The 20,134-nt window shown below is 48.6% G+C and overlaps 2 protein-coding genes across 2 annotated transcripts in view; one reads left to right on the top strand and one right to left on the bottom strand.

Moving 5' to 3' along the window:
* The window catches only part of FOXK1 (forkhead box K1), a 47,918-nt gene extending 46,519 nt beyond the window's left edge, over window positions 1–1,399 (bottom strand). Inside the window, exon 1 of the mRNA XM_066329770.1 lies at window positions 1,017–1,399. Within this exon, the coding sequence (XP_066185867.1) occupies window positions 1,017–1,399 (383 nt within the window). The remainder of the gene's footprint in view (window positions 1–1,016) is intronic.
* Window positions 1–19,400, top strand: part of MMD2 (monocyte to macrophage differentiation associated 2) — a 129,266-nt gene extending 109,866 nt beyond the window's left edge. The window contains exon 8 of the mRNA XM_066329786.1: window positions 19,384–19,400. The gene's annotated coding sequence lies outside the window, so the exon portion shown is untranslated. The remainder of the gene's footprint in view (window positions 1–19,383) is intronic.
* Window positions 19,401–20,134: the final 734 nt, after the last annotated feature.

Genomic DNA, 20,134 nt, shown 5'->3' with positions numbered 1-20,134 from the left:
ATTTAAGAGAGCACAGACCCTGGTAGTACAACAAACCCTTCTGCATCCCTCTCCCCTTCCTTAAGGAAGCAAAGACACCTTGGGCACCTGCTGTCCTGTGAGCAGCATCACTCTCAGCCTGGCCTGACTCCTGTTTTTTTCTGCTGCTCCAGAGAAACACCAGGAACACCACCTAACTTGCCAACCCTTAAGTAAGCAATTCTGGCAAAGCGGTTTCCAACTTTTTTCCGCTAGATCTTTTCCAAGGAAGACAAGCCTTGGGTGTAGCAAGTTTTAGCCCACTGAGAGTCCTTCCTTCTTCTCTGTCTTTTTGAAACCCTTAAGAGCCACCAGTGGAACATGAGTCTGTCTGCAGGCAAGCGTGGAGGATGATGACCATGGGGGACACCTGGCAGCGAGGGGCTCACGCTTTTTCACACTTTCCCCCCAGGTATGGCTCCCCCAGAGGGGGCAGCCTCTGTCCCAATGTACATCATCTCCTTTCTCAGCCACGGACGGCAGCAAGGCCGGGAAGGTGAGGACATCCCATGATGATGGTGAGAACCTCATCAGGCGGATGTCCCTCACCGCCAACTCTGTCCCTCCACCAGCTGAGTGCTCCTCACCCACTGTGGCCAACTTCAAATGAGGGGATCTCCACTGTCCCCTACGGCTCTCTATGAGCAGAGAAATCCCTCACTGCTATCTCAAGCCCTCCACCTTCTTCAGAAGCAGACCCTCACCGTCCTCTCAGACCGCTGGTGGGCCGGGGGACCCTTGACCCGTTTCCTTCACCGGCTGTGGCCCCTCACCATCACCTCAGGCCCTTCTCCTGGCAGACACACAACCCGTGCACGGGACACGGGCAGCTCACCGTCTGCCCCGTGGGGCGAGGGACCCTCGACCGTCCCCTCCGGGAAGGAGCCCCCGCTCCGCCCGGCCCCGCGCCCCCTCCCCGGCACGGAGGGTCCCCGTCCGGCCCGGGGCCGTTCGCGCCCCGCGGGCCCGGCCCCGCCGCCCCCGGCCCCGGCACTCACTGCGGCGGCAGCTGCAGGGCCGGGCCGCCGCGGCGCTGGAAGGCGCCGTCCACGAAGACGCCGTTCTTGCCGAGGCAGCGCAGGTAGAAGTGCGGCTCCTGGAAGCTGAGCTGCAGGTGCCGCCGCGAGATGAAGCTGGAGTGCCCCATGTTGACGTCCACCGAGCCCTGCGAGGAGTTGCGGCCTATGGTGACGGCCGGCTGCCGCATGAGGAACTCGAACTCGCGGCCCTGCAGCCGCGCCAACACCGGCCCGGTGCAGGCGGCGGGCGGCGCGGCCGGGGGCGGCGGCCCGGGAGGGGGCGCGGCGGCGGGGCTGCAGGGCGCCGAGCGCAGCGCCAGCAGAGCCCGCGCCCCGCTACTGTCCTCCCCGACTTCGGCCATGTTCCCCGGCAGCGAACGAGCCAGCGTGCCGGCCTCCGGGGCGGGGCCGGCGGGGCGGGGACGGCGGGGACGCGGGGCGGGGCGGGAGCCGCGCCGGCCGCCGCCTCCCCCGGCAGCTCCGCCGGCCGCCGCCGCCCCGCCGCGCTCCGGGGCGCGGGGAGGGGGCGGCAACGGCGGCCGCGCGGCGCCGCCTGCGGGCCGGGGCGGGCAGCGCAGCGCAGCACAGCACAGCGCAGCACGGCACAGCGCAGCACAGCGCTGGTGTGAGGGAGCGGCCGCCGCCTCAGCGGTTAAACCGCCCCGTCCGTCGGCTCCCGGCTCTCTGCGGGCACGGCTCTGCTCACTGAGATGGGCGCGCTTCAGCGGCCTTTTGCTGTCTCTCCGTGGAATCATAGAATGGTTTTGGGTTGGAAGGGACTTTAAAGATCGCCCAGTTCCTGCCTGTGTTAGGGGCAGAGACACCTTACACTATCCCGGACTGCTCCAAGCCCTGTCCAGCCTGGCCTTGGACACTTCCAGGGAAGGACAGCCACGGCTTCTCTGGGCAGCCTGTGCCAGGGCCTCCCCACTCTCACAGGGAACAATTTCTTTGCAGTATTTCACATAAATTCCCAGTCTTTCAATTTGTGCCCATTACTCCTTGTCCTATCACTGCAGTTCCTAACAAAGAGTCTCTCTCCAAATCGCATCATAAACAATTCCCTGTGCTGTGGAGACGCCCCAGGCCCAAACCAGCCTGCTCCAGGCTCTCCGTGGGGCAGGGGCACACACATCCTCTGCCTGGGGTCTGGTCACTGACACCAGCTGCGTTCAGTGGCCTTTTGCTGCTTCTCTATGGAATCGTAGAATTTTGCCTTGGAGGAGACACTAAAACTCATCTGGTCCCACAGCCCTGCCATGGGTAAGGACACCTTCCACTAGAGCAGGTTGCTTCTGGCCCCATCCAACCTGGTGTTGAACACTTCCTTAATAACCCTGTTTGCCGAGGCTTGCTGAAGGGGGAGATTCATCCCACATACACAAAGGTGTGAGGTTTAAAACACCTTAATGCACTTTTTATAGACTTTATATATTTATACAAATATATACACTCATATAGGAATGTATGTAATCATATAGTGTTTTTATATAGCTTTATACTCAAACAGTTTTTCATTATACGGGACTCTGTAGGTTGTTTAGCTTCCATTACAGCATTTCTTCAAATTACTTTTTATATTTCTCTATGATTATGCATTATATTTCTATCTATATTTATATTGATGATAAAGGTCATGTTCTGTGCCACAACAGCATATATTTGGCTGATGTATAGTCTGTGCTATACAGACAGGTCCATATATATATATCCAGCTTAAACAGATAAAATGTTTCTGTATAGTGAGCTGGTGATACTTTGCAGAATCCTGAATAATTAAGTAATCAGAAAATACAACGAATTTGAGAAACTCGGGAGAGGGAGCAGCTGTAGTTTCGTGTTGCTTCAGCTTCTATGGGGAATGTGTCAACTTGTAACAAGGCAGCTCAACATCTTCGAGGAAATGGGGAAAAAAAATCCCATAACTGGTCAAAAGTGCAGAGCAAATTTCAGCGATGAACACTGTAATTAAACGAGCTGGAATCGTTCCAGGACCACAAGGTTAACATCCCTCTTCCTGGAACATCTTCCCTGAGATGTTTAATGAGTGCCGAGCAGTCGGGACCTGCGTTAGACATCTCACCCGAGACACCATCTTCAGTGAGTGCTCTTTGCCTCTGCAGTTCAATACCAACCCAGAGGAAGAGAGAAAAGCAGCGTCTGACAAAACACCAATCCCACTTCCTCTGCACCAGTGTCAGCCCTGCAGCGAGACTCAGCCGAGCTGGGCACAGCAAAAGGTTAGGAGAGGGAGGAAAGGTACCCATGGAGGGGGCACAGGGAGGAGGGAGATGGTCTGAGCTGTCTGCCTGAGCTCCTCTCCTGCCCCAAACTGCTCAGCATCAGCAAACACTTGTGGCCAGAAGGCAAAATGTGGCCATCAGGTAGAGGCAGAGCCACATGGTGCCTGACAAGAGCTGGCTTAGACTTTTACTCCATCCACCCCTGGATGAGTATGCTGTTACCTGAGCTTAAAAATGGACCCAAGCTGGTAGGCAGGTGAGTGGCAGCAGGCAGGGTGAGACCTTGTTATCAGAGCAGCTTAACCTGCCAAGAAATTAAAAAAAAAAAAAAAAAAAAAAAAAAAAGCACCGCCAAAGATTTTATATCTACAATTTTTCTAAAATTTGACCAGGAGGACCCTGAAAGGACCAGGAATAGGGTGAGGCTGTTAGCAGATGTTGTCAGTGACTGTTTCTAGGGCTGCCTGAGAAAACACGTTGCGGGCAGGCTGGGTCAGGGCAGGAGCCAACCCCCCATGGGCAGGAGCAGGGCCCTGGTTCCAAACACAGGAGGTGCAGGGAAGCCCCTGTGGCCTCTGATGTGGGGCCAAGAGACATGTCACTGCAGGGCTGGGTCCTGTTACTGCTCCCACACTCCATACAGGCTACAGATTTCTGCAGCTCCAGCTGGGGAATAATCCGAGGGCTGACAACTGAGGCTGGCTGTGAAGATCCTTGCCCTGTTCAAAGGCTCCCCAACTGCTCAGGACAGAGCTGGTGCAGCATTACTGCTCCAGGGCTGTGGAACTGGTGATGTCAATGGGCATGTCCACATGTGTCATGGTCATCTGCAGCCACTGGGACACTCCAGCCACACCAATTATTGAGATTTTTTTTTCTAAGAAGTCTTTTCCTTTCTACTTGGAAATTTCTTCTGAGTGGCATTTGCTGCTTAAGCGAGCACCACTGCCGAGATAAATCCCAGCTTCATGCACAATGTGATCAAGTGGTGTACAGAAGCAGGATTCCTCTGAGCTGTCTGGTAGGTTGTTCTTAGCACCGTGTCTCAGCCGCCCATCTGCCTGCGGCATCCTTTCCCTAAGCTTGTAACAGAGGGCTCTGCTCGCAGCCTCCAGCGCTCTGCTCTGCTCTAATCTGCGCTGCAACAGCATCAAACCAAGGGCCCTTCAGCCACGGCAACGCTTTGTGCTCCTCCACTCAGCTAATCCTGCTTAAAGTCAAGCCAGCTGCCCCAGTGTAAATGTCTGATGTAAACGTACTCAGGATTGTTTGAATTAAGTTTATCTCATCCTGCACGGCTGGACTTTATAGTTGTTCGTTTTCCTCGGTGGGGTTTTAGATGGATGTGTCAGCAGATGGGGCCAAACTTCTTAACTCCATGAGTTGCCTACCAAAATATTCCAGGATGGGCAGGAGATGCCAGCCAGGTTTCAAGAGCTGTAGGGAGCTGAGCACAGTCCTTGTGCCACCTGAGATGTGGATGTGGGAATGACACCTTGGTCATCCCTGGCCATCCAAACTGTCCTGCTCCAGTCAGGCACTGCCGTGGTGTGATACCAACACAAGCACATGCAGAAATAATCCCTCCTGGCACTTTGTAGAGACACATTGAGCCGTTTTGAGATGCTGCCCTGCCTCACCTCTCTGTGCAACAGGACAACCTGAACTGGGAGGAGAAACCAAACATTCAAACAAAGCAGCTGTGAGAGCAGAAAATAGCTGGGATGGAGTCAGGGTTACTCAGAGAGTGGTGTGAAACCCAACTGTCCTTTGTCAAATATTTGTTTGGCTGTGTGTCATCGCTGACTGTCTCAATCTGCAACAGCAAGAATCTGTTTCATGCTATCAGTTGCGGGCAAATGAATGTAATGGGTTGTTATGGTCACCCAGATACCACTGCATTGGGCAAACACAAACCTTGCAAAAACAGCAATAAAAGGGCACGTTTCTGCTTTTTTCTGCTGGATGGCATCTGCTTAGAAACACTGAGTTTCTAGAAGTGAAATGCTGCATTTCTATAGCATTTCATATGGCTGCTGCTCACTGTTCTGATGCGTGAGACTCAATACATATTTATCAAGCCTGAATTCAGCAAGGAATCTGGCCAGCTTCAGCACTGCAGGAAATCTGTTCTACCCCCAGACCAAAGCATCATTGAAAAGCAGCTTCGACAGAAAGGAATGATGAGAGCTGCACACTGGGCGTGAGCCACTTGATGTATTTACCCAGCAGCCAGACAACACATTGATGCTCACAATGAAAGGCCGCCTAATGTGGACAGCCCTGACCTGGGAAGGAGGAGGAGAAGAGTGAAGGAAAGCAATTACTCTAAGGAAAAGAGAGTCTGCTGTCTCTATGCCAGCCCAGTCAGGCATTCCTCCTGAGCACGGTGCCAATCTAATGGGGTTAGTGGTGATAAGGCTTCCACTGATGTAAGTGTGCATCATTAGCAAGCAAGCAGAGACTTCAGCACCTGCATCGCACAAACCCTTTGATAAAATACAAAAGAAGAGGGCAGTGTTCCCTCAAATTCCAGCCCATCTCTCTGCAGCACTTTTTCCTTTCCCTTTCCCTCAGCCATCAAGTAGGTTTTAAACGCTGTTGTGGTTTTTGTCCAAACTGATTTGAAGCAGTGTAAGTGATGAGCAATGTGCCCTGGGTCTGTGGAGCTACTTTCTCCAGCAGTCCTGCACTCGGAAGCAGCCTCACTTCTCTCTCCAGCTGGGTGGGTTTTAATTCTGCTTTGTGTCTCAGGGAAATCACCGTGGTGTCACACAGGAACAAAAAAGGCTTTGCACTTGTACGTGTCTGGTAGGATTTCCTTCTTAACTAAGCAGCTGCAAGAAGTTAAATAAAATTCATTGTTTTGAAATATATTCAGGCACATCACAGTATCTGTGTGGCGCACACACACACACACACACACACACACACACACACACACACACACGTACACACTTGCATGGTGTCTAACTCAGCCCCCATGGGATTTCTACCTGTTTTCTCAATTTCTGTTGCAGCATCTGTTCTTTTAACTCAATTCTTATGTCTCTCAGTATGACCCTTGTGCCTGATCTGGGACAACCATATAAATGTCCCTGCTTGCCAAAACAGCATCCATGGCAGGGCTCTCTGACTGGGAGGACACACTCAAGGCTTGCAGGGGCACTGAGGATGTGAGCTGGCATTGAGGGTTTGGGGAGGACAGCAGCACCCTAATCCCATCTGTGACTCCCATAAATACCTTCCCTCAGTCAGAACAACTTTACAGATCTTTCACAGTGACTCTGAGCCAGGTTTTAATCCAAATGAGCTGATAAGAAAGGGTTGGCCTGTCGAGGAGGTGCTCCACTGATAGAGGAATTCTTTCTTCTTCAGAAGGTTGAAGAAAACAACATCACTGAGTCAGAAATATGGTGGGAGCACTCACAGTCCTGAAAGCTCACAAAGGATACAAACCCTGCATTTTCTCCCCTAATGCCAATAGGTTGCTGAGCTGAAGTGAGCAGGATCAGAGAAAGAAAAAAGCAGGCAAACACTGGGACCTATAGCGAGGGGGCACTGCTTAAACCCTGCTCGTCAGGGCTGCCTCCTGCAAGGTGCTGTGTGCCCTGTGCTAGGTGCTGAGCAGCAGCCCTGGTGCCTGCAGAGATAGGGCTAAATGAGATGCTGTGTCTGTTAGCTCCCTCCCAAGAGCAGCACAGCCTGCAGAGACTGTGCTTTCTATAGTAATGAAATTTTTTCGTTCTAAAATCAGCTGTGATCCTGTTTACTGTAAACTCCAGCATGCTCGAAATGTTCCTATCACAGTTTATTTAGGCTTCAGAGACATTTTTTTTGAATCACACTTATCAAGAATATATTTTCACAGTATGCTCTCTGAAATACAGTCAGGACCTAGGAACATCTGATGCCCAGGCTCTGCCATTCCCTAAGATATTATATGATCTGCTCATTCCCCATGCCGGAATGCTGTCACTTTTATAGAATCCAAGCCAGCAGCAGTCTGATGCATGATACCTCACTTTGTAAGGCCTTGAACAAGACTATTTGTTGTCAAGATACTTTTACAATAGCAATACCATCTCATGGCTTGTAGTTAAAATAATTCATACAATTTACACTGCTCTGTGTGCTTTGAGCTTTAAACCTGCTTAGCTGACTTAACTTTCATTTTGGCTTCAAACTTGGACCCAGGTGAAATGCACAACACAAGCCAGATCTGAATTATTTGCTTTAGTTCTTTCTGAATTATCTCATTTTCTCACTATGCATAGGTTTGAACAGAGGAAAAAAGCCTACCACATACTTTTCAACAGCTGAAAACATCTGAAACAGTAAGTATAAAATCTGATAGCAAACACAAAGCATTTCAGCCCAAAAGGAATATGGCTTTGGACTTTTATGAGCCACTGCAGCATACAGTGCCTGTCACTGCTGAAAACAAGCTCCATGCATTGTCTGGAGGGTTGGAAGCAGCTGATCTTAAATATCTTGCTTTACAACCTGCCTGAGAAGCAAGAGGAGTCAGAAAAGCTACAAAATTTGCCCTGTACTTTTATAAAACATTAAAACAAAAGGCACAGGATGTGCATGTTGACTGTCCCAAATCCTAAATCACAATCCACACCTAGGATGATGTATCTATTGTGAGGCGCAGCCAGTGTAAGTGCTGCCAAAACCACAGTGGTCACGCCTGATCCCAGCATCCTTTCTCTTATTTTCACAGGCATAAACCACACAGGGAAGGTCAGGGCAGTCTGAAATGAGTTCCAAAGCCAGCATGTTGTGTGTGTAAATGGCCTCTCTGCTATGTCACCTCTATGCCATGACCCAGCAGCCTGGACTCTGCATTATCTCAGCCTTTGGAAATGACTTGCATGCAGGTGCTTCTTCAACAAACTCCCCCCACCAAAATAAACAGCCTCCCTTTCTTTCTCTTTTAATCACCTATTAACCTGCTTGATACCAAAAAAATTCCCTTCCAAGTACAAAAGAAACCCAAAACAACCCACTAAGCCATGCCAGGAAAATATCTGGATCGAACCTTTCTCACCCTGTTTAAGGCTCCCTGCCTGGAGCATCCCAGGGATGCATGTACACCATGAACACTCTTTGGGATGGATCAGAATGAAAGGAATAATGGTGTGGTGGTTGGTGTTCATGTGGCTCTGTTTCTTCTCAAGTAAGAGACAGGGGACCAAGGGCAGAGGGGAGGAGTCCAGTGCCCAGACATGTTCCATGTGGGAACAGCCCTGGACTTCAGCCTCTGTGCAGCATCCTAGCACAGGGAATTTGAGTTGCTGTGATCTATTCTTAGCTTTGGCTGTCGACAGGGGTTATCCTTGAAGTAGGGACTAGCAAAGGCACTTGTAAACCGTAATTGCTTTCAGTGGGACCTGAGCATCTTTTGGGATCACTGGAGCCTTGCAGCTGGGAGCAGATGCTGCAGCAGGGACTCTCCTAAAATATCCTGCTGTTCTGCAGACACCTAAAGCACTGAGCAAACCCAACTTCTGTTTATAGTTCCAGCACTTATGATGGTTCCCAGTAAAATCTTGGATTAAGTGTGAAACTCTACTTTCTCCATTCTGTGCTCCCTTTTCTAGTTGGTTGCACTCTTTAGGTGTGTTAGTGCCTTAAGGACATTTGATGTAACTGCTGGGAAACCCTGGATTTACAACCATCAGGTGTCACTTCCAGGGCCCACTGTCACCTTTAGAAAAACATCTGCTATAAAGAGTTCTACTTATTCACATTACTGATAACACCATACTGTACTAAAAGTGAAAGGATTTTAAAAATCTATTTTACTTGTCCTTCAGCTTGGCCAGTGAAAAGAATCAATGAGATGTGTCTCACTTCAGTCTGGAGCACTTTTCACTCACCAGTTCCTTCATGCTCATGAACTTTACAGGAAGGAGAGGTCATGTTTACCTGCTTAAAACCCCCACCTATGCAGCCTGGAAATTGAAAAAAAAAATTCTCTAAAAAAAGAGAGAGAAATAGGAAGGCATGAAAACATGTATTGATTTTCTTCTTATAAATACATGTTTTACAGAAATGAAACTGTTGCTGATTTTGACTGCAGGTCATTCTTCATCAACAAAATAATAATCATGTGAAGACATAATGGTTGAATCGAATTCAGCTGATGTTAACAGGAGATCACTATTATGGAGTAATCTTAGATGAGATTAAGGATGTTTTTTCCTTTTTCACGGTAGGGTTTAAAACCCCTAACTGTTAAAAGTAACTTACAGAAAGTTTGGGTTATGGGCAAAGTTTGCATTATCCAAACTAAAAGATTAAAGAGGAACTTTGTAGCCTTCAGAAATGTTGACTCTAACACTGACACTAACCCCAAGGGCTCGTTATGCTGGGTTATGTGTTCACTTTGGACTAGAAAGGGAGAAACCAAGAGAAAGTGATTTGAAACAGATTTATGGATTTCTGTACCTTTACTTTCTGTATAGCTCAGAGTGGAAATTGGGTGGATGCCAGTGGGTCTTAACTCCCTCCAGGTTCTCCAAGGCATCCTGGAGCCCTTCAGCCCCTTTAATTCCCAGCATCACTTACCCTGGGGCACAGTCCCTGGCCATGGAGACACCCAACATTATCATGGTACCACTGCTGCTTCTCCTGAATCCTTTCTGCCCCGTTCCCCCAGAAGTTGTTTTCCCTCATCATTTCCTCCTGTCAGAGGTTTGCTCAGAAGCCTGCAGCAGGCACAGGGGCTGTCAGCATCCATTCCCTTTGGGATGTGCCTGGTTGGAGCCTGGGCACAGCCACAGGGACCACCCCTGGCAGCACTGGCCCCCAGCTCTGACGCCAGACATTATTGCTAAATGCCCAGCACAATAATTGGGGATTTTATATTTCCCCCACCTTGAATCCTGCCTGTAATAAATTGGAGTGATACTGTGTCAGGCTTCCTCTGTGCTTCTCCTGGAGCTTCTAAAATTCAGCATTAGCAAAATGTGCCTCTGGAATAAGGCCTCATAAAATATTGTTAGGATTGCTAGGCAACTCGGAGGCACGCTGGGAGCTGAAAGGAGCCTTAAGTGGGCGTAGCGAGCCTGTGCTGGAGTCTCAGATGAAAAAGAGAGGGTATTCTTTGTGTCTCCACGCTGGCAACACTTTGCCTTTGATTTTCTTTTGGAAAGAGGTTGAGATACACTGCTTCCAAATGCACAGAGGTACATATCTGTGTAATTGTTGCTGTGGCGGCCTCTAACCTCAGATTAATCAGCTGGATGAGAAATGCACCTATCCAGGGCTTTTCAATAGCAATAAAAGTAAAATGAAGTTTTTATGGCCATGAAAATACCCATATTCCAGCTGCTTGCATCTTCCAAGGGCTCATTTTGTGAGAAAGAGAGGCCATGCTCAATAAGAACTTGTTTTATGAGGCCACTGAGGCGTTACCTCAACCCCTGCACACGCTGCAGTGGTGCTTAATGCAAACTGACTCTGCAAGGAAGGGAAACAAATAAGCACACAATTTATTGGCAGGGTCTAGCACAAGTAATCGGCTATTTGCAGATACACACACAGGAATTAAAGGAAAATTGAACTGGGCTTGGAAGAACTTTGGGAGGAATCATTATAGGTGTAAATAGCTGGGGGTCACTGCTGGTTTTGTTAGCTAACAGGCTAAAGGGGGGTTCTGCTTTAGCCCTTCCTGCCTTTACCCCGAGAGCAGGAGATGCTGCTCTGAGAATCCACCTCTCATCTCTCCAGGAACACCTTGGCTTTCCCAAAGGCCCTTAGCCTCCAGTCCTTCCTTGGGCAAGTCTGCTTCGCTTCCAGCCCAAGCCAAACCTCCAGCAGGCAGCACCATGCCACACTTTCCTTAGAGGAGACCCTGGGAAAACACACACACGCTTTGCCAGCAAACACAGCACCCAGGTGCTGAAGCTGTCCTTGTGTCTGGCCTCTCCTCCTTCCATCCAGCATTGCCAAAGGCAGATCCTGGTGGCAGGTCCTGCAGGAGGTGGATGTGCCTCTGCTGAGAACAGCTGTCTGTGCCAGAGGCCAGCCTTCCAGCCACGCTGAGTGTGCAATTTGTTTCCCAGGGCTTGGTTTAGCACATCATTTTCTGTTAAAACAGCCAGTGGCCAAGCTGCCTAACACATCCATCTGCTCAGAGTCTGTCCAGCTCCTGCACAGGAAGGGCTGCTCCCACCAAATCCTTTCCAGAGGTTACAAATGGCTCCCTCTCCATCTCCAGTGCTCTGAGTGACTGAAATGCCTCATTCAGACACTCACAAATCCCACCCTGCTTTCCTGCTGTGCAGACAGGGCTTTGTCTGCTCCGTTACTGGTGCAACACATTTCATCAGCACAAATGGAGGCACTGAAAATTAGTGGCGAGAGCAGGAGATGATGATTTTTGCTCATCCTTTGTCAATGGAAACACTCCTCATGCACCCAACACATCTAGATGTTCCCATACAACACAGAAAGGGACTGACATAAGGTACATATGCATTTCCCAAGACTATTAATAAATCTTCCCCTCAGGCTGTTGGCATCATGGACATGTTTAAAAGATGTGTAGATATGTGACTCAGGGATGTGGTTCAGTGGTGAGCCTGGCAGTGCTGGATTAATGATGTAACTCAATGATCCTAAAGGTCTTTTTCAATCTAAATAATCCTAAAGTTTTATGACCCTTTCTCTTAGAAGCTACTCTTGAGCTTGATCTTGGAAAACAGAGAACTGCTGGGAGCAAACCTCAGATTTCCACAATATCACCGGGTTTCTTGGACAACTACAGGTGGCATAGCTGTAACCACACCCTTTATTTCTCATGTCCTTTTCTAGCCAGATTTAGGTCAGGAAAGAAGTCTGTGAGGTGTTTATTCATTCCTGGCAGTGAAGTGGGCGATTTTTCTGCTCTGTTAACATTCCAGGTCTCGTGATACATATTTCAATACCAAATGGCCCAGCCCAGAGCTCTTGGCACTGCCACATTCTACCCCTCCAGCCACAGGATGCTGGTGCGTCACGAGGAGCACAGTGGGAGTTCTCCTGAGTTCTCCTTTTCCTTCCCCAGTCTCACAGGTCAGTTTTGGAGGCACATGAAATCCAGATCTAGCCTTTCTCCACAAATCTCCTTCTTCACAGTGAGCCCCAGATGGGCTGGTCCTCGACATTATTCTAGCAGTTATTTTAATAAAAAAGGTGGCAGCTGGAAGTCTAAGAAGGATGAGAGCCAGGCACCTTAAGAAATGATAATTGCAGACTTGGAGCAGTGCTAAGAGTTAACAGAGAGATGTTTAATCCAATTCTCAGCTGCTATTTTAGGATCCTTTTAACTTTCAGAATCAAAAAAAAAAAAAAAAAAAAAAAAAAAAAAAAAAAAAAAAAAAAAAGGAAGAGGGGAAGGAAAAAAATAATCTCCATCACAGTGCAATTTCTTAAGCTTGTTCACAGCCCAAAGGTGAATTTCTGTTCATGTGAGGAGTTTGAAGAAAATCCATTCAGCTGTTTCAGAGGTTTCAGAGCATGAAAGCAACATCTGGTTCAAAAATCAAAAATAAAGAGAAATTCCCTTTGCTCATCAGAGTCAAAATGGGTTTTGGTTTCACACTTCTGATTTGGTGTATCTTGAGCTATCCCCTGGAGAAAGGTGGCCATTTCTGCATTGATTTGAAGGGGATGAAATTGTGTTGCAAACCCCACAAAAAAATTACGGTCAGCCAGACAGGAGGGCAGGTGATACTCACATCCAGTCCAACCCAACATGGGCCACAGCCCCTAAATTTCCAGTTTAATTCACTGCACGAAGGTCTCCCACAGACTGCTGCCTCCTTCGGGTTTGTTTTTGTTTTTTTGGGTCGTGGTGTGATTTTTGGAGCGCGGTTTGCTGTGCTCTGCGCTGCACTATAGATGGCACTGCAGGATGGAGATTGCAGCCTCTACTCTGGAATAACAACCCTGGGCTGTGGTGGCTCCTGCCGCTTGTCCCGGCGGAGGAAACCAGCTCAGATCGCTAATTTCTGCAGCTCTGCCTGCAAATTCCACTCCGCTTTTTAACCTGGTTATTAATAACAACACAAACATGACTCCCAGAACAGAGAGCAAGCATGACAAGGAAGCTTTTTGTAAATTAAAAAACCGCTCAAATGCTCAAAATCCACTGGCACATTTGGCCATCCTGTTGCAACACAGGAGTATTTTGCATTTCAAAGGAGGCAGGCAGTTGATTTCTCTGCACATCCCATCTATGATAAGACTGTGCCTGTACTGAAGTTGTGCTGCTGTAAATGAAAGCACAAACTCTCTCATCACCCCATTGGTATTTATAAGGACACAAAAATCTACCCAAATCTAACCACGTGTAGCAAATTTTTCTGCTCCCTTTGTAGAGTTCCCTGGAGTTCTGGGACTAAAAGTAAGAAAAGAAGCAAAAATCCAGCTCAGGTCTGCAGCAGGAGAGGTAATGCTGGCAGGAATAGGGATGCTACGGAGGAGATCAGGATGGGAAGTGAAGAATATCATAAGCAATTACAGCAAAATGCTTTTGGAAAATCCCTCCAGGTACCCAGGTGCATCTGTCGATGCTTAAACACCTTCAGAAATCTGGCCACCAGCCTGCTGCTCCAGATGTTCTAAAAACCTCCAGCAATCAGAGAAGAGTAAAAGGTGTAAGAAAGACAAATTCCTTTTGCCATTGGCAAAATGAAGGAAAAACGCGACTATTTTAAGGATTTGTGTGGAGAAGACTGCAGAAAATAAATACCAGAAGTTGTCCTTGTCTTCCTTTGGAAAATGATGCTGGAGGAGGATTAGGTACCTGCAGAACTTTGTGGTTTCATTCCAATGAACTATCCAAGAGCTCCCATCTGCCTGTGCCACCCCAGGGCTGGATGGATGAACCACTGCAGCTCTCTCTGACAAGGAGCTGTGCAGCACTTCTCTCTTACAGGAGTTTGATGAGCTCTTACACATCAAGAGGATTCAAATGACAAGAATGAAGGGCAGTAGGCAACCTCATGGTTTGAGAATCTGATGAAATGATGTCCTGGCACATCCATCAGACTGTTCTGCTGTCAAGAGAACGCCCAGCTCTGGAAGATGAGTGTGTTTTTCTTTTACAGTGTTGGGGAAAAAAAAGCAGGAAAAGAAGAAAAGCAGCTGTCCTCAAGTCTAACTACTCCCCAAATGTAACTTTGAGATGAGACACAGCCAGATACATGAGATGAGGGCACAAGTGCACCCAGCTCTGTCTGTAGGCACAGGAGTGGGGTGAAGCCTGCACTGTGTGCAAGCAGACCTGGGACTCTGCAGAGCACAGCAGGAGAGACAAGACGAAAGACTGAAGGAAGATTCATTCCTTGCCAGCAGCATATGTAGGCTTTGTGTGCCAATCCCTGAGCATTCATCTCAGAGAAGCAGATGCGGATGTGAGTGAGAGGGAGCAAAGTGTAAATCTGAGCCTGCATGGAAGGAAGGACCACAGTGAAGATATTTGCTAAGCACAGGGCTGGGGGGATGCAGGGATGCAGATGCTGATGTTGCCCAGGCAACACTCACTTTTGCAAGGCGCCCCTTTGTCTCTCCTGATTTTTAAGTGTGGTTCTCACTCTAAAATGCAGATTCTCCAAGCTGTTAATAAGACTTATTATCTCCTAATGCTCTTCCCCTGTTTCTTTTCAGAGGCTGTTCCAGCAGCACTGCCTGTGACCGAGTTACACAGGAAATTAGGAGCAGCTCCACAGCTGTGGCTGCACAGGATGGGAGAGGACATCTCTGGAGAGAGGCACAAGCAAGAATTGGTGCTGGGGTGGTGGGTGCAAGACACCCTGAGCTACATTTCCCACTCTACTGAGCAAACTGTGGAGCCAGCAGGATTTAGGGGAAGGATAAACATTTACCACAAGCCTAGACTTTATCCCCCATAAAGTCTTTCTTCCAACTTTCAGAGCCCCAATAAAGTTGCACGGGGTGTCGCTGCTGTTGCTCTGTGCTGACTGCAAGGTTTCATGCCCAGAGAACAGGATTTAATGCTGCACTATCCCCAGCCTACATTTGTGTGCAGTGGCCAGCGTTTGCTCCCTCCAGGGTGCTTTTGAAACTCAGGGCTGACATCTCCCAGGAAGCACTGGGGACAGTCAGTGTTCTCCCACCATTGTACCCTGGTTTGCACTTATTATGAGATGCTGATCCCATTATTGTGGAGCAAAATGGCCAAGTGCTGGAAAGAGCACAACAAAAACTGATGGAATGGTAAGCTTGAAGTGAGGTGGAAATAATATCTGCTCTGTATGGGAGGCCTGGATTCCCTAATTGGACATGGCTAAGGTCAGTAAGGTGGAGTGAGGAGAGAAAGACAATGTGAGGGGGATGAAATTACCCTCCTGATGAAGGGGCAGGCAGGAGATCCATGGGATAAATGGTGTCTCTGCACCTTCCAACCAGAAAACAGGACTCAAACATGGTGAGAGAGGAATTAGAGCAAGCCAGAAATCTCATCTCCAAATGTGGAGGTGGCACAGGAAGAAGTGGGGCAGCTGGAGAGATGCATTTGCATTTGGAGTGGGGATGGATGGAAGCAGAGCAAAGGCAGGAGCTTTGCTGCCTTGTGAAAAGCCCCCAGATTTCTTCTTCAGCTCAGCCTGGGTGGCTGCCATGACCCCACAAAGGCAACAGCCCCTCCAGGCAATGTGATCTGCCCAGTGTGGGGGACAGAGCTGGCTGCAGCCAACTTGTTTTCATTGTTACATAGCATTTGGTGGCCCTATTTTGCTGCTTTCTCTTTGATGCAATGAGCCTTTGGGGAATAAAGCTCAGTGGGAGATTGCTTACGTGGTTTCTAACCCATTAGTTTCTTTTATTGGCTGTTGCCTCAATAAAAAAAAAAAAAAAAAAAAAAAAAAAGAAGAAGAAGAAAATCAAGGAAAAAGTAGTTCAAGGTGTGAAAAATTCTCGTGGCAGAAAAATATATAAAAAGTTATTGGCTCTGTCCCCCTTGGCTCCAACCTCAATCTCATCACCATGCTGTGCATTTATCTTTCTATTATTACACATATTGACAGGGAAATTCTAGCAAGTTATATGCTAAAAGCCAGCCTGCTCCTCTCCCCTCCACAATGGGAAGCTGCCCTGGCTTGAGCTCACATCGTTGGCATCTGATTTCAGTCTAGCAGGGTGTTTCAATACCAGTAAACATCTTGTTTTCATGTGAAGAGCCGCTTCAGCTACATTCTTTCCCATCTTTTGTGAGCATCAAAGACTCCGTGTAAAACTTTTTATTGATCACATAAATAGCAGCTCTGCTTCCCTACAGGCCCCATCTCCACAAAGTGTTTTGATATCTGGAGAATGAAAGGTTCAATAGAAAACTGATTCCCTCGGCTTTCTGGGACTCTGAACACAGGGCTGCTGGTTTCTGCCCTCCTTGGCAGAGTGGGGTCTGGGGAGGAGAGAGAAGGAGCAGGGAGGGAAAGGTTTGGCTTGTTCTGGCTGTGTTTGAGGCAGTTTATACACAGGCACACTTTGTCTGCAACAAAGGCAAAAGTAAAGCCACTGTGCAAAGAGCTGGGAGCGATCATTAAAGATTTAATTGGTCTGAAAGCTTCCTGAAATACTAAGGAGAGACTCAAACCACACAACTTGCAGCAGGAAGCCTCCCAAGCTGGAAAGCACTGCTGCTTAGGGACTCTGCTGTCGTGTAGTGGGCAGTCACTTGCCCTGCTGCCATGCTAAGGAATTCCCCACAGATGGGATGCCTTGGCCCTACCAGGGCATCCCAGGGCACTGAGGAGTAGCTCCTTCACATCCCTGGAGAAGCTAAATCATGTCTCACCAGCAAAGACTGAGACCTCTCCCTGCATCCCTGCAAGGCACTGCTGAGATACTGCAAAGGACTGCCCTGAAATCCAAAACCCAGCTGGGATCCTTCCCATCCACGTCCTGGCTCTCAGACCCATTGCACCGTCACCTTTTGTGCAAAGGACATACAAAAGCTCTTCAGCTGCAGCCACGCAGAGTTCACGGGGAAGAAGATTAATGGGAGCCACCAGAGAGCCTCATCAGTCCTTGTTCAGGAATCAGAAATCCCAGCCGTGACTCATGGCTGTGAGCAGGCACAAACTCGAGATCCTGTTCGGAACCGCCTCAGAAAAATTTCGTGAACTGCGTGTTTATCACTCCAGGCTGAAAGGGCGATGGGGACTTTGCTGACCTTGCAGGTGGCAGAGTGTGACAGCCCTGGAGCCAGCTGGGCTGTGCCAGTGGCTACTGATGGGAGAAGCAATGAATACCTGAAGCTCTCTGTGGCTGGAGGGGCCCAGCCCAGCCCAGCAGCCTGGGGCTGAGCCACCAGCACATGCCCTTGGCAGGTAGAAAGGCTCCATTCTGCTCAGATGCTGCACTCTCTATTAATTTGAATAGTAATTACTTGAGATCCACATGCCTTGGGGGAAGGGAGGGTTTGAGGTGTCTGTGCTTAGCTCTTGGGGCCAAAGAACAGATTCATCTCTAATTCCTAGCAGGTCCTCTGTGGTGACCCTCTGTTCAACTCTCCTTGTCCATGGAGAGGAAGATACTGAAGTATTTGCAGGCTGGAATTGCATGGCCAAGCCAGAATCTAACACCCATTTCACCTCAAGTACCTAATCCTGAGTACTCAGAAAACCACTTCTCAAAGCCTCACCTACAAAAAGAGACAAAGGTGAGTTATGGGGGGTTTGGGTTTGCTTTGCAATTAGAAATTTTGGGGGTTTTCAATTGCTTTTCTTACAGGGAAAATCCATTTGCAAGCTCAAAGGTGAAGCTTGTTCCCACACCAATGTTTCCCCTTCTCTGCTTCTTATACAACTTTATTTGTAGGTTGGTGATAATGAGAAATCCACTGCTATTGATCTTTTTAAAAACATATATAACTTTGAAACACTGTAGATATTACATGGACTTTGGAACAAGATAAGAAGAGGTAATCACATTCACAGTCTCTCTAGCCTTTAATTAATTTGGACAGGAAACTCTAGCTGTATTTCTAGAACAGACTGACTTCCTCTCCTGAATATTCTCATTTTCTATGCAAATGTGGAGGTACTGGAGGTAATTCAGCACCCCACAGGGATCTAACTTCTGACGCTTTATTTTTACAAGAGAAAATTGTCATGGCCCTGCATATTTGAGACTGACTGCTGCACAGCTCTGTGGAGTGGGCTGAAAAACAGAGAAATACAGGCTTGACTTCTGCAAAAACAGTGAACAGTCTCCCTTTCTCAGAACGACCTTAAGATGGAGCAAAACTGTCAAGCTGTAAGAATGTACTGCAGAGAGAAAATAATAGAGATCAGAAGATGAGAGGGTTATGGCCCAGCTTCCCAGAGACCTGATGGTGGAAGAATTGTCCCTGTGCATTTGTTCTGGGGTTTGCAAAAGTCTCTGGCACCCCAACTGCCCCTGTCATCTCCTGGGAATGGCTCATGGAGGGTGAGGTGCTGGAGCCCAGGCAGTGCCCTGAGCTCTGGTCTGGCAGCAGAGCCCACTGCTGCCTCACTCCTCACCCTTCCCTCCACTGAAATCAATGGATTAAATGAGCACAAATGAGACTGGAGCTGGCTCCTTGTGCTGGGGTGAGGCAGTGAGGAAGCTGGCCCCGATACATCCATCTGAAGCCTTGTATTGAATCGCAGCTGACAGCTCCAATAATGATAATAGATGTGGCAAAAGCTGCCTCCTATTTGGAGGAGGCCAGGTTCCTCCTCGCTGCTCTCAGGCAGCTCACCACGCTGCCAGCTCTTGTCTCCCAGGCATTCGGAGGGGTCCAAAGGCAAACCCTGCTCCTCACACTGCCAGAGCCCAAAAGGATGACAGACAAGGGCCTGGCTACCCCACAAAGTCAATCCAATTCCTCACTGGGGTCTTTGCAGGAATCCCTCTAGGCTCAGAGCCTCGCTAGCACCCCAGGATTCACCTTTAATGTAATCTACAATTTCCCTGGCTTGGCCTAAGGTGAGAAATGGTACCAGTGGGAGGCCATAAACACATCCCACAAAGCTCTTCTCCAAGCAGAGGCTGCTGCTGCAGATCCAGCCAGCTCCCAGCCCACAGAGCCAAGGACAAGTGCCAAGGACGCCGAGTGGATGTGGGGACACGGTGTGGACATGGCTATTTCTGAACTCACAAAGCCAGGCTAAGCTAACCCAAAGCTCAGAGACACAAAGTCAAGCCACATCAACATGAAAGGCCTCAAGAAATAAATAAAAAATCATGCAAGAAACTTCAAGCATCTGGCCTTCATTACGGCATTATCCATGCACACATGCTGAAAATCCCTTGGGACGCTTTGCCCCTGCAGCCAGCCATGCTGAGTTAGCCATGCCCAAGCCCTGCAGTGGGGTTTAGCCAGGCTCAGGTTTTATCCCATATCCCAAGCCCTGCTGAGCTGGGGCTGTGTCACTGAACAAGCCGGGTCAGGTAGCGATAGAGTAGCTCAGGGATGTTTTTAAAACAAAGGGAGATGAACCCTAAAGCAGAGGGCATGTCATGTGTTAGGGGAGCTAAGTCAGCAGGGAATAAATTGGGCTGCCTGCAGTAAGGGATGCTTCAGGGAGGAATAAAGCAGGGAAGCAGCTGGGACAGGTGCCTGTCCCTGCACGGGATCCCCAGCATGTCCCGCTTCCCTGTGTTCATGCTGTGACAGGGAGCTCACCAGATCAGCCTCAGGTTTTATGGTGTGTACACATTATTAGTGCCTCACGAGTAAATAATGTCATATTTCATTGTTTATTGCTGAAAATGCACAGGAAAAGGCTAAAGCCTGAAAAGCACAGGAAAATAATTTATGTGGGAGGAATGAATTTCCCATCATGTCAAACCTCTGCCAGAATT

Source organism: Sylvia atricapilla, chromosome 15 (assembly GCF_009819655.1).
Source record: "Sylvia atricapilla isolate bSylAtr1 chromosome 15, bSylAtr1.pri, whole genome shotgun sequence".
Classification (NCBI taxonomy): domain Eukaryota; kingdom Metazoa; phylum Chordata; class Aves; order Passeriformes; family Sylviidae; genus Sylvia; species Sylvia atricapilla.
Note: the sequence above shows the minus strand (reverse complement) of the source record. Positions and strands in the feature narration are given on the sequence as shown.